This window comes from Lasiosphaeria miniovina, assembly GCF_030549165.1.
Source record: "Lasiosphaeria miniovina strain SMH2392-1A chromosome Unknown B0T26scaffold_2, whole genome shotgun sequence".
Classification (NCBI taxonomy): domain Eukaryota; kingdom Fungi; phylum Ascomycota; class Sordariomycetes; order Sordariales; family Lasiosphaeriaceae; genus Lasiosphaeria; species Lasiosphaeria miniovina.
Window position 1 is genome coordinate 3,181,750 of NW_026848221.1, and position 13,421 is coordinate 3,195,170.

At 55.8% G+C, this 13,421-nt stretch overlaps 3 protein-coding genes across 3 annotated transcripts; 2 read left to right on the top strand and 1 right to left on the bottom strand.

The window, feature by feature from the left end:
* Nucleotides 1-1,607: 1,607 nt before the first annotated feature.
* On the top strand, nt 1,608-5,038 carry B0T26DRAFT_847416 (uncharacterized protein; the record flags this gene model as incomplete). The annotated part of the gene is made up of 5 exons (XM_060447604.1): nt 1,608-1,776; nt 1,848-1,908; nt 2,014-2,268; nt 2,371-3,501; nt 3,610-5,038. Coding segments are annotated over 5 exons (3,045 nt in total), but the record flags the coding sequence as incomplete, so codon positions are not given.
* Nucleotides 5,039-7,714: 2,676 nt separating this feature from the next.
* Nucleotides 7,715-9,294, bottom strand: B0T26DRAFT_695327 (phosphatidylethanolamine-binding protein). The gene is made up of 4 exons (XM_060441291.1): nt 8,880-9,294; nt 8,803-8,831; nt 8,220-8,750; nt 7,715-8,143 (listed from the first exon to the last, which is right to left on the bottom strand). The coding sequence occupies exons 1-4, from the start codon at nt 9,020-9,022 to the stop codon at nt 8,106-8,108; spliced, it is 741 nt and encodes a 246-aa protein (XP_060300524.1). The 5' UTR covers nt 9,023-9,294; the 3' UTR covers nt 7,715-8,105.
* On the top strand, nt 9,278-9,893 carry B0T26DRAFT_868908 (uncharacterized protein; the record flags this gene model as incomplete). Its single annotated transcript, XM_060447879.1, has 3 exons — nt 9,278-9,582; nt 9,642-9,673; nt 9,742-9,893. The coding sequence occupies exons 1-3, from the start codon at nt 9,488-9,490 to the stop codon at nt 9,891-9,893; spliced, it is 279 nt and encodes a 92-aa protein (XP_060300525.1). The 5' UTR covers nt 9,278-9,487.
* Nucleotides 9,894-13,421: the final 3,528 nt, after the last annotated feature.

Genomic DNA, 13,421 nt, shown 5'->3' on the forward strand with positions numbered 1-13,421 from the left:
CTCTGGTCGGTCTCGAAGGATTCTTGGCTAGTCCCCGAGAACGGTAAGCGAGCCTGCAGGCACCGACCCACTGCTGTCCACTGGCTGCCACAGGCTCCCAGCCCTGCTAGGCTTCCCCAATTGCAACGGCGCTGAGTGGATGCACGTTGGGTGGCGCAAATCTGTCGGGTGGGATTGGCGTGAGAAAACATGCATGGCGGGTGCAGCTTGCGGCACGCCCCGTACTGAGCCACGCTGGGCAGACCGACGGGCCAATAGAGAGCCAAGCCCGATCCAGATTTAGAACAGCCCCCGTCGTCAGCACGCTGCTGGGGCCTGTCATGCGTGTCGGTGTGGGTGGGATTCGCGATCGATCAAGATGCATGGATGATCCGGTTCCGCTGCTCCAACGGCAGTGCATGGGATCGACCGTGGCTCGCTCGAGCCCCCAGCGTCGGGTACTGTACAAAATGCTTCGCCCACCTAGACACGCTAAAAGTGGCTGTCTGGGTCGTATTATTACACAGCAGCGGCCACCGTGCGACTTCAATGCAAAAAACAACCCACAGGCCCCGCGTTTCGGGTCCTTTGGCCCTTTCAGCTTCCCATGACCTGGACTTTCAGCTGGTTTCTCCCCAGAAACGGGCCGCGGCCATTCCTCTCGACGCCGCAACCTCGGAACTTGACATGGGACTCGACGACACCAGACGATGGAGCTGGTCAGAAGAAAAGCGCTGCCAATGGGCGCCTACGCGAGAATCTCGCCGGATCGAAACGGACAGGACAGCAGCAACGGCAGCAACGGCAGCAACGGCAGCAACAGCAGCAACAGCAGCAACAGCAGCAACAGCAGCAGCAACAACAACAGCAGCACAAGCGACAGCAACAACAACGTCGGCAACCCTCCGAGTCGATGGCGACGTCAACCAACAGTAGAAAGGTCTTCCTTTCTACGCCTTCCCCAACGAGGTGGCAGCGATAGCGTTAGCCGGCACAGCCGGCACAGCCGACTCAGCAGGTCGACCGCCGGCATGTCCCTCGCCGTCAACGACGAAACGTCTGCCGCCGTGGCCTGGATGATGGAGCAAGAGCTGGAACTCGAAGAGGCAGCGAGAATACAACATCTTGAGGCCCCTGCCTCGGCCTCGGCTTCGGCCCTCGCCCCGGCCCCCCTTATCTTAGCGGCGGCGGCCGGTCCCACGGCGAGCAACAATGGCGATGTCAGCGCCGTGTCCGAGTTCCCCACCAATCCAGCACGATTCACCGTGTCGACCATGCATAGTCCAATAACACGGTCGAGGAGCCAAGCGCCACAGGAACCGCAATATGTTAGCGTTCCTGTTGTTGCGCCCGGCGGCGACGAGCCACAGGAACCGCAATATGTTAGCGTTCCTGTTGTTGCGCCTGGCGGCGACGAGCCACAGCTCGAAGAAGACCATCAAAATTCACCACCGCTGGCCACATGGCGGCAGCGATGGCAGCATCCCGATCAACAGGATGATCCGAACAAGAGAGAACTGGTGCACGTCGCAGCAGTGCCGGTCTGGGGAGAGGGCAGCCAAAGCCCCCCGTCTCCTCCCATGTCCGAGAAGGGCGCGAGGTCGCACCGCCGTGGGACAAGGCGCCCAATGTGGAACCCGGTGTGGTTGCACACGGCGACCCTGCTCGCGTTTGCCGCCGTCTTCTCTGGTCTGGCCCTGGCCACGGGGCTGCTGTACCATTTCTCGCTGGCGAATCACGGCCTGAGCCAGCAAAACGCCGCATACAACTACTCGTGGAAGTATGGGCCAACCGCCGGTGAGTTGAGAGTCTCACATAAAAAATCAACGATTTTCCATCTGCATGGCCCTTCTAACACTGATTCGCAGTGCTGGTGCTGCTATGCAGTCTCTGGAGGCTGGTGGACTTGGCGGTCAAGTCCTTGATGCCGTGGCATGAGCTGCGCCAGGGTCCCGCAGACGCCCGCCGCACCGTCCTTCTCGACTACCTATCTCCGATCATGCCAGGGAGCCTCTGGGTGGCCTTCAGAAACAGACACTGGCCCGTCCTGGTCACCACGGGCGGATGCATTCTGATGACGCTCATTATCGTCTTCTCCAGTGGTCTCTTGGTTGTGGAGCCTACTGAGATCACGATGGACGGCGTTTCCCTCAGGGCATCGGTTCTGGACGGAAGGAATTTCTCGGGCGCCGGAAGCGTGGGTCTGACCCCGGCCAGCGTCTTCTATGCGGTTAGTTTCGAGAACCTGCCCTACCCGCCGGGTACCAACTCGGAATCGGTTGTTCCGGTGTTCTCGCCCACAGACGACGTAATTCAGCGCAATAAGCTGCTCCAGGCCTCGACAGCCTCCGCTATGGTGTCTGGAGTGCGGACGGACTTTGAGTGTGACAGCCTCGCCCTCGACACGCCCAAGTCGATTACCGTCCCAGGGACAGGGGTCAGCCTGAATGCCAAACACTTTATCGTCAACGTTACGCACCCCGAATGCAAAATCATCAACGCGCTCGTCGGCCAGGCGCAGTCGCAGGGCGACTACGCGACGGATCTGGACACGACCCAGAACTTCCAGGGATTCATCCAAGACTACGTCTGCAACAGCGGATACGACTACAGCGGCGTCAAGAATGCCTCTGCCGGCCCGCCCCAGGCCGCCGTGGAGAACAGAACCGCCGAGCACCGGGTCCTGATCACGCTCACCGACCTGCGGGACACGTCGACGAGCCAGACGTCGCAGGGGGGGAAGTGGGATGTCTGGGCCCAGAATATCACCGCCATCCTCTGCAAGCCGACGTACCTGGTCCAGAGGTACAACGTCGTCTATCCCGGGGGATATGCCGCCGGGCGGCCAATGCGGCTCAGTGCCGTGGAGAACACGACGGATGCGATTCCGGGTTTCTCTCAGGGTGACCTGGCGCGGTCTGTCGTTCTCTCGGCCGGCCAGCTGTATCTCGGAACCGGCGGGTCGGAGTATCTCCTCGACAGACAAGTCCCGACCTTCTTCCAGATGATCTCGAAGCTGCACGGCAACGCCGCGCTTGACACCTTCATGGACCCCGGAATGCTGAGTTCTAGCAGCGCCAAGATATTCAACGGGATAGGAGCCCAGCTGATTCAAGAACGGGCCATGGCGCCACTCAGCGACGACGCCCAGGTCACGGGTTCGGTCACCTACACCGAGAATCGCCTGCACGTGAAGATACTTTCGACCATCGTCCTTTGCGTCGGGTTTTCCCTACTCGCCCTAGCTAGCATCCTCGTGCTGCTAGTTCGGCCGTACGACGTTGTCCTCCACGAGCCCGGCTCTGTTCTCGCCATGGCCGAGTTGTTGTCCACAAATCCCGAGCTCCGAAACGTTCTGGCCGGATTCGGCGCCAGCTCGAACAGTCAGATCAATGGAGCTCTCGAGCATGTGTCTTTTGTCAGCCGCTTCAACAAAAACCCCGACTGCCTCATCATCGAGCCCATAGTTGGGTACGAGATGTCCACCAAAACCCCGGAGGGCGGAGGCAGTCGTCCCATCCAGTGGTGGAGGCCGCTGGCCAGCAGCGACTGGCTGTTTGGGGTAGCCATCGCGCTGCCGCTTATATACATCGGCATCCTCGAGGGTCTCCAGCAACTGTCAAACCAGAGAAACGGACTGTTTGACGTTGATCCGAGCAGCCCGGCCCTGGTGCTCGCCAACTATATTCCCGCTGGCATTGCAGTTTTTTCTTCGGCAATTTACGGCGCCATGGAGTCAAAGACGGCAGTACTTTCGCCCTTTGCTTCGCTGCGGCAAGGCAACGCCAAGGCGTCCGCGTCGGTCTCGGCGAATTACCTCACGAGGTCGGGGCCGCAGGTGTGGATGGCGTCGCTCACGAACAAGCATTTCGCGCTCTCGGCAATCATTGCCGCCAATTTCATATCCTCGTTCCTCACCGTTGTCATTTCCGGCCTCTATCACGTCGTCGAGGTGCCGTATGTGGCCCCTATTTCCCTGAGGCAGCTCGACAGCTTCGACCTGACCAAGTCGGACATCCTCAACAACGACTGCTCGGCCGGTAACATCAACAATCTCATCACGTACAAGAACCTGTCGTACCCGGACTGGACGTACGGGGAGCTCGCGTTCCCGCAGCTCAACATTTCGGACGCCGACGCCGCATTATTTGTCGACGGCGAGCAGGGGCTGCTGTCGCTGCGCGCAAACGCCACCCGTGCCGTTCTCAATTGCACGTCGATACCTCTCAAATACACCGCTGCCGGCTCCCAGGTGTTCGGCTTCCCCGACAGGGGCGTCGCGACGCTGAGCACGTCCCTGCCCTGGTCGCTGTGCGAGCACCCGCCCAAACTCCCCAACAGCAGTGCCGAGGCTCTGTGGACGCAGCAGTACTATATGCCTGCCGGCAGAAACGCATCCATCACGATTGGCAAAGGGACGTATCTTCTCTGGATCAACGGCTACGAAGACTCAGGCAGCCCCGTCTATGGGCAAGTCCAAGGCGACGGCGTTACCGACGACTACACATCGTCGACCGCATATCCCGATTTCGAGATCAACAACTGGGGCTGTCCTACATTTGCAGTAACCCTCGGGACGGCGTCAGTTTACACGGCCAAGCAGAAGAATAGTGCCGTCTGGGAAGCGACGGCCGACGTGGACACCATGATATGCTGGCAGCAGGTCCAGGAGGTGACGACGAACCTGACCATCACGTACCCTGGACTCCGCATTTCAGATTCGCCAGGCGCGGCGCCAGTAGTGGATGAGGCAAGCGCACGACTGCTTCCCAACGCTGCGGAGAAGGGCCCGGGGAACATCTTCGAGTATCCCGTGAACAACATGATAAAGTATCTCAGTGCCAGCAATAACAGCACCGACGACAGCACCAACGACGCCACCGCCAGCAGCTACTACGACATGAACCCGACAAACGAGTTCATCAAAGCCATGGTGTGGGGCAAGGGCGGCGTGCCGCTCGACGAGATCACGGGCAAGGCCAACTTCGACAGGCTGCACGCGGCCGCGCAGCGCGTCTACGGTCGGTACATGGCGCAGGCCATCTCGCAGGCCATGCGCGTGAGCACTGCGGGAGGGGGCAGCACGAACACCACCAAGCCCGCCACGACCTCTTCGTCGTCGTCGTCGTCGTCGTCGTCGTTGACAACCGCCCCGCCAACTTCACACTCCACCTCTTCCACCCCGCCCTTCTCCTCAGACACCACGACGCCCGACGCATCACAATCGTTCCCACCCAACCCGGTCCCGAGCAACACCTTCCCAAACGCGCCCAACCCAACCTCCAACTCCCTCCCCAGGGCCTCCACCCCGCCACTAGACACAGGCACAGACCCAGATCCCAGCCCTAACTTCGGCGGCAACTTCGGCGGCGGCGGCGGCGGCGCAGCGCCCACGCCAAGCAACAACAACAACCCCTTCGACTTCTTGGTAGGCCTAGGCGGCATATTTCCCACAGCCGGCCGCATCGGGCGGCGCGCCGATTCTTCTCCCTCCGACACCGCCACCCCAACAACGACGTTGACAGGCGGCAGCGCGCGCGTCGCCAGCCGCCTGCAGCAGAACGCCGGCCCCAAGATCGGGCTGCAGGTTCTCCTCGCCGCCATGGTCGTCGGCGCCGTCGCTATGCGTGTCCTGCTGTGCGTGCGCGACGTGCTCCCGCACGAACCTGTGTCGATTGCGGGTGTGGCGGCGCTGGTTGCCGATGGGGGCGCTGTTGGTGCTGATGGACGGGGCAAGGGAGGGGATGGTGCTGGTGTTGGTGCTGGTGCTGGTGCTGGTTCTGGTGCTAGCGGAGGTGGCCGGCTTGGAGGCTCGCCGCTGTGGGAGGATCAGGGGGGTCCAGGGGAGGGTGTCGGTGAGAAACGATATAACATGGGCTGGTGGGCTGATGGGGACAATAATGTGCGGTTCGGCATCTGGAGTTCGGGTGTAAAGGGTGGTGTGTGATGCGAAATATTTACGGTGTGAACATGAAGGAGGAGGGGGCGTTTATTCCTTTACCTCCCGTCTATTTCCTTTTTGTCGGGTGTTTTCAAGGCGTGTTTCCAGGTGAGAGGTGACATACATGCATTGGGATCAGGGGCAGGAGGATGTTGTTTAAATATAGGTCTAATAGGTAAAATAATGCAATACTTTCCTACTCACGGCCTCAGCTTAAATCTCAGCCGCGGAAAGGCCTGAGTGACCCACCTCGACGTGATCCTAACCACCGCCAACCAGATCCAAATCTCCTTTCCCATACCCTCATCTACCTAGGTTCAGATCCAGGTCCAGATCCAGACCCAGGATAAGACAACGGCGGATCAACCCAACAGCAGTGGGATCTCGCTAGGGCATTCAACCGCGCATCGCGCTACCGCACGGCCCGTAGATGTTCTACTCCGGCACGGCGTCAAGTCGGGCAACGGCTACGAGATGACGCTAAGGTGAAGCGTGAGGCGGTAAATTGGTCTTCTGAACCTAATTGTGAGCCCGCCCCAGTGCTGACAGGTGTGATAGCAAAACAAAGCTTGGCAACCTCGTCAAGGACGCCTTGATCATTGAGTCTAGCAACGGTTTCAAGCGGGAGGCCAGGGAAGGTATTATTATCAAGTCGAGCAAAGCCTACTGAAGTTGGATATGAACGATCAACGTCTAACAGTGCTAGACCGAGCGTACACGCAATTTAAACACATGTACGCCCCCAACAATATCCCCTTAGCCAACAGCCAGTCTGCCCCGAGAAGTAAGAGCAAAAAATACCAATGCGCGGAAAAAGAAGGCCCAGAGTCAAATGTAAAATGTAAAATAGGTTACCTGACTAATCAGGAAGGGGTCAGCTGAATGAGCCTCCTTTTTTCTTGTTTTTGCCTCCGGCGGCGCCTGCGCCGGGCTGCCCTCGCTTCGCTCGAAGGAATGGGTGGCCGAGGCATTTTAGGAGCCCTCATAAAGTGCTGGTTATCAGGAGGAATCCGGTCGTTCGGGGTCTCTTTAGGTAGGATCGGGCCGTCGGGAGGCTGGCCACCGCGCCTGGATTTGGCGCCTTGATTTGGCGCATCGGGCCGTGGGGGCTGCGGTTAAGGAACCCCACCGTAGCCATCGCGGCGGCTCGAAAAACACGCGTTCCTGGTAATATATTAGCAGAGATTAATAGGGTAATAACCGTAAAGTATTCGGCGTGTCTGTTTATAGCTAGAAAGCGACAAATCGTACGGCGATTGACTGAAGTTGGTTGTATTACAGGTTGAAGAGGAAAGTGGCTTACTTTAGCGGGGGAGCTGGCTAGAAAGTTGAAGGTACCGCACGGACCACCCGACTGACCATTGATAGGGCGTCGACTTAAATGTCGGCGAGTAAAGCAAAAACCATCAGGAAGCCCGCGATTATTTGCCTAGCGAGCAGGCCGTTCATTGCCGCATTTATCTCAGCCCACACGGAGCCATTTATGTCAAACATCCCCAAAGCGACAACGGCAGTTGCAGTGTAGGCCATCTAAAGACAAATGCACACCAGGCACACAGAATTCCGCGTATAGTATGTCGGTAATCGAAAACCGGGACGATGACGGCGAGAAATGCCACCAAAATCTGGAATAAGGCACCATAAGTAAGGGGAAGCTTCGTATCTGCGGCGGATTCGCTAGATTTGCACGAGTCGACAACAGTGCCGTTCTCGAGACCGGCGCTCTTGTCGAGAGATTCGGCCATCGTGATGCAATGCGGTGGGCTTGTTCTTCGTAGGACGACAAAACGGGCGGGGTTGTGCTAATGTGCTGAATATTGGATGCTGAAGAAGCACTGTAGTTCTGCATGTTGACTAGACTGACTGACAACCGATGCAGAGAACTGGCAGCCGTTTTGCAAGGGAGACAGATCTGGGCGAGAGCTAGTTAGAGGAAGGAGCGTCTTTCGCAAACTGGTCAACAACGCAACATGATTGTGCGGAAAGAACGACTTCGAATAGTTAAGCTGGGTACCAAACTTTGACGGGGAAGGTGCTAACACAACGACAACCTGAACACTCGGCAGCTACAAGATAAAACTGCGTTATGCGGGGAATTCTCGTTTCAATAAATACATGGTCGTATTACCGTAACCACCAAACGTGGCGGCCACGTCAATCCGACCAGCAACACAACGCACCGCCGTCACTGATTCTTGTGCTTGGAATAAATAAAATTTGCCGCTGCAGGAACGATACACGCATCAGCATATCAGGCCCACCTACCCCCACACAGAATCAGCAGCAAGCAGGCACTTACCGACGGGAACAAGCCCATTCTCCTTCGCCCAGTCACGCACGCCCCTCGTCTCGCCGTCGTCTGGTTCGTAGCCCCAGTGCTGCCTGTCGCTGGGCTTCGAGAGGTGCAACTGCTCCGTCGTGCCGCTCTGCGGCGCAAACGCGAGAAGAACATAGCGGTGCTTGCCCGTCTTCTCGGGCGGCCCGGGCGCCTTGTATGGCATGATCTCGTCCAGTTCGACAAGGGCCAGCGTCGCCGTCGAGCAGGCCGCGCCTTGCCCGGCTGGCGAGGCCGAGACGCCGGCCGCGATCCAGTGGCACATCTCGGACCACTTGGGGTCGTCGCGCGACGGGGCGTCTGGGTCGGTCAGGGTGATGGTGTATGTCATGCCGGAGTGGCACAGTAAGCTGGACGACGGCGCAGAGGGGTCGTGCAGGGCGATGGTCGGCGCGTCCTGCAGCTCCTTGGGCTTGATCGTGTTGCCTAGTGCTGCGTGTTGCGTTGTCGACCAGTTTGCGAAAAGGAGCAGCGACGGCTCAAAGTCGTCGACGACTGGGGTGTTGTCAGCTTTGTCTTGATGCACAAATGGCATGGGCCCAATTACCAGTGGGGATGATCTCTGCCTTCTTCAGCCTGCGATGGTCAGAAAAGAGATGGCATCGCCATTGCCGGACGACCTACTCGTCTTTGATCTGATCCGCGGTTTTTGAGACGTCAACAGAGACCCCTTGGCTCGGGCCCAGGACATTCTGGCCCGGCAAGGCTGCTCCGAGGCACCCGAAAGCGAGGAGCACCCGCAGCGCTAGGCTTGCTACTGACGGCATTGCTATTTGTTGTACTTCGTCTTGCTGGATTTTCCGCAATTTGGCCCTCTACAATGGTCTTTGGTGTGAACTGTACGCATGGAGAATGGAGATTGGGGCGTGGGTGCTGCTGTCAAAGAGAAGCCCCGCGCCTATCGTCTATGATGTCATGGCACTACCCCGACACTCCGACCCTGCGCCAATGCAGATCTCCCTTGAACCGTCGACATTGGCGCGGTTCGACATATTTCCGCCAGTGCACTACAACTTCGAAATGTGTAACCAAAGCTGAATGGACTTGACTTACTTTGGCTTTTAATCTGCGGTGTAGTACCGAAACTCGTGCTGGCAGTGGCAGTTCTCCATGGAGCGTGCCTAGAAAGGACGCTAGGAATTAGGGGCCTTTAGTGACCCCTATCAGCCGGCATCAACACAACCAGTACGGCGTCGACGACCGCGCCCCGCCTTGTTTTTCTCGCGTCCGAGATGCACCGCGCCGCCCCCAGCAACGTCCGCTTCCAGAACCTCGACGAGATCAACAACCCGAACCTGGGGCCCACCGAGCTCTACGGCCGCACCAAGTGAGCTACAATATTGCTCGCCAAGTATGGCCTCACCGACAAGGTCATAAGACCAACAGCGACCGTGTCTATGCCGTGTCGGTTCATCCGGGTAAGCTTAAACTGCCTCGCGCATGTTGTTATGATGTGCACCACAATCGTCTTCGATCACCACTACAGACAGACAGGTCAACGCAGCCATACAGCAGCAGTGGAAGGACGCGTACCCTGGCATCACAGGCAAGCTGCTGACGGGGGCAATGCTGGCGTTTGGCCGCGATCCTGAGCAGGGCTCGTCAGCGTTGACAATAGCTCAAACAACTCAATCTTAAGGCTATATTTAGTTGAATTGAGCCGCTAACACGGATATTTGATAGGGTCGAGGCTAGAATTGATTGATATGGCAATAATTGATGATATTTGACGGCATCTTCCGCTCCACCAAAAAAGATGTAAAAAGCCGTCAAAGAGGTCCAAAATAGTAAAAAAAAAAATGCTGCGAAGCCCGGAAAAGCTCTTCAACGTACCCAATCCTTTAAACACATGATTTTGTTGAAGCTATCGTCGCCCATTCCATGTCTCTGTGTGCCGAAGACCAGCTTACCGTTACTGAATGCCCTCTCCGGGTCCGCTGACATGGACGGAATAGACATTAAATCTAGGGCTATTTTTGACAGCCGGGGCCAACGTTCCTGACGACTAAACCACCAAGATTTTATGTCATCTAGTGGCCTGACTCCCTCTGCAAGGTATTCAGCGAGTTCATACTTCTGGCTAGGGTCTTCAGGCGGATCATAGTAGTCATGACCACTAAGAACAGTCCCTAGACCTATAGGCGGCGCCTGAGCCGGTTGTGCCGGCGCCGGGATAGCGAGGCCGGAATACTCAGCTTGGTAAAGATCGCGGCATGCCCTGTATGCCTTCCTGGCCCGCTCCTCTCCCAGGAACTTGTCAACCCACTTCCTCTTGTGCCTAGGGTGAAGTATCATCGCTGCCCAGTAAGCTGGGCTCTCCTCTATCAATGTAGCGTATTTTCTTAGCTTCTGAATGGCTAGGCCCATGCTTGTTCGAAGGAAGAATACATGATCTTGCTGTGGCTTAGTATTCGAGGGTAGGGAGTTGTCGGGTAAGTCGGCGGCGACGTCTAGAGAACGGGGTCTAATCTGCCTGGTCGGGAGGCGCTGTGGTAGGTCGATTTACCGAGTCGGCCAGGTAGATAGGTAAACGTATATTACGCCGCGGCCGTTGCGAAGTGACTTGACTCGGTAAGGAAGACTCAACGTTATTGATATCGTCATCGTCGTCGTCGTCGTCGTCGTCGTCGTCGTCATCTTCAATTTGTTTAGCGACCGAGATCTCTGGATGGGTATGTACCGGGCCACCGGTAAATTCCGTGACGGTTCAAGGTTAGGATGTAAGGTGCGTAGGGTGTCTTCAAGTAAGTCTATGAGCCATTCCTGCGTTCCGATGACCTCAGGGAAGGTAACTGTCTTGCCCTCGAACAATCTAGTAATCTTCTTGAAAGGTTTAAGAATAGATAAAACAACGGAAAGCACGTGTCAGTCGCTTGGTTGTAACAAGTCGGCGGCGGGCATACGCCTATCAGGTTCCTTAGCCTGATTTTGGTGGCACCAAAAATCCACCTGGGTCCGTAAACGTACTGCGCGTTGGATCATGAAGTAAATAGAATTCCACCTCGTTGAATTATCGCTACATAGGTGTAGATCCTCGAGGGTCCTGTCAAGGACTGCGGCGCCGTCTTCGTTATGTTGGTTGCGCGTGATTTGAAGGAAGGAATCCCGGCGTTGTGGCGACCTCCAAATGAAGTGTATGATGTTTTGCAGCTTCCTGACCGGGCCTCGCTTTCGCCACTCCTTTAATAAGGCTTCTTCTTGTGCGTTAGGTAACTGGCCGATGAAGTTATCGTCAAAGGTTCTTTCTAGCTCTGTTGAGTTACCTAGAATGAAGGCGCGCGCCGCCAAGTTGAGGATGTGGCCAAAGCAATGAATTCGACGGTTTCCAGCTAATGTATCGCGGTCAAAATCGTATATATCAGGCACCAAGGACTATGACGAATGCTTTACGACCTAGGTATTTGAATCAACGTTCTTATACTGGAAATACCCGATTTGGTCCTCAAAGCCGTATTCTTTGACTTCCTTCACGATGTATGTGGCCCGGTTCTCGCCGTTGTGAGAGCCTTCGATATATAGTATAGCTAATAACTCGCGATATACGTCGCCGTCAGTACCGGCGTAATGTACGAAGATTGCGAGGAAAGAAACGGTCGATACGGAAGTCCATATATCGAAGGAAAGATGCTTCATAAATGGCGATGCCCTTAAGCGCGCGCGCAGGCCCTGCTGGTACGAATTGAAGCTATCCTTACTATACTCTCGAACCGTATTGTACGAGGACGGAATCAGGGCAGCTGTCTTATCGGTATTTGGGTTATATAGAAATCACGAAAGCCTCATATTCGACGATATTATATAGAAGATTCAAGCGAATGATTATATTAATAAGCCTTTCCTTCGATATAAGCTTCTAAGGCAAAAAAAAAGACCTTTCCTTGATATTCAAAGTTACTTCTAAGGTCTCTTGCTTCTTTCTTGGCGCCTCAACGCCGTCTTCCTCGCCGTGAAGCTTTTCGGCACACCATGCCCCACCCCCCAACGGATCACCCTAGCAGTGGATCACCCTTTTACACCAAACACTACATCTTTGAACAACAACAGCGCCCTCAATTGTGAAGCTATTTGCAAGCTAAATATAGCAAAATGTAGCTAATTGACTGCTTGACTCATATATTGTGCTGGAAGACGAAGTGCAAGTCCGGATCTTTTCAGTCTTGCAAGCAACCCTTCTTCTTCAGCCTCTTCTTCAGCCTCATCTTCATCACCCACCTTTTCAATTTGAGGCTCTGCTTGAGGCTCTGAGAGAACCTCGCCGCCCAGTAGTATAGTCCCTAGGTCCATGAACCGCTTGTTAGAATTGAGGTTTTTCCTTCGTTTTTGGGGCCTGTTAGAAAGAAGGCCATTTCGGTCACCATCGACGGCCGTCTCGGTGACCATCGACGGCCGCCTCGGCGACCATTACGGCCACCTCGGTGACACTAAACAACAAGTATAAGAATAAGGTGTCTGGCATGCCACAAAAGATAGAACATCAATCAATCTACATCGTTTTCTCCCCATATCACATGCAGTGCAGTACTTCTGACAGGGCCTAATACGCTCCAGTTGAGCCTCCAGGGCTTCAATGCGGTGTTGCTTGAGTACCAATTCGGTCTGAAGCTTCTCAACGGCTGCCGCGGCTTTCTGGAACTTCCATCCAGTCTGGGGACTGCTTCCTTTCCCTAATCTGACGCCCTGTAGTCGGTGTACTAGGGACTCTAGAGAGGACAGGGGGTTCAGGGGTCTTCGCCCTGTCTTGCTGGATCTGGGGTTGGCTTAGGGCTTTTTGCCTGTGAACAGGCCAATTTCCGGTCGTCCGGAATGATTATTTGATGGTTCTTCCTATCAATGCTTCCTCCCTGGCTACCTTGTAGCAGCGAATGAAGTTGATCTTGTTAATAGGTGCTGCGTCGGTTAGACTAGCCAACTTGGCTAGCTCACGTCTATAGAGAGCTTTGATAGGATTGAAAGGCCCGTTATCAAGTGGCTGTAAGCCGTGAGAGGTGTGGGCTGGCAGAAAGCAAAGGTATATATTATGAGAGATTTTCTATCCACTGTTCAATCGTCGCCGTGCACTGTAGGTACTTAGGCGCCCAAGCGTTACAGCTCACCGCCTATGAAAATACCACGTTTTACAGCCAAAATTACCACATTCGCTGGCTGCTCCACTCCAAGCGCTGGCAA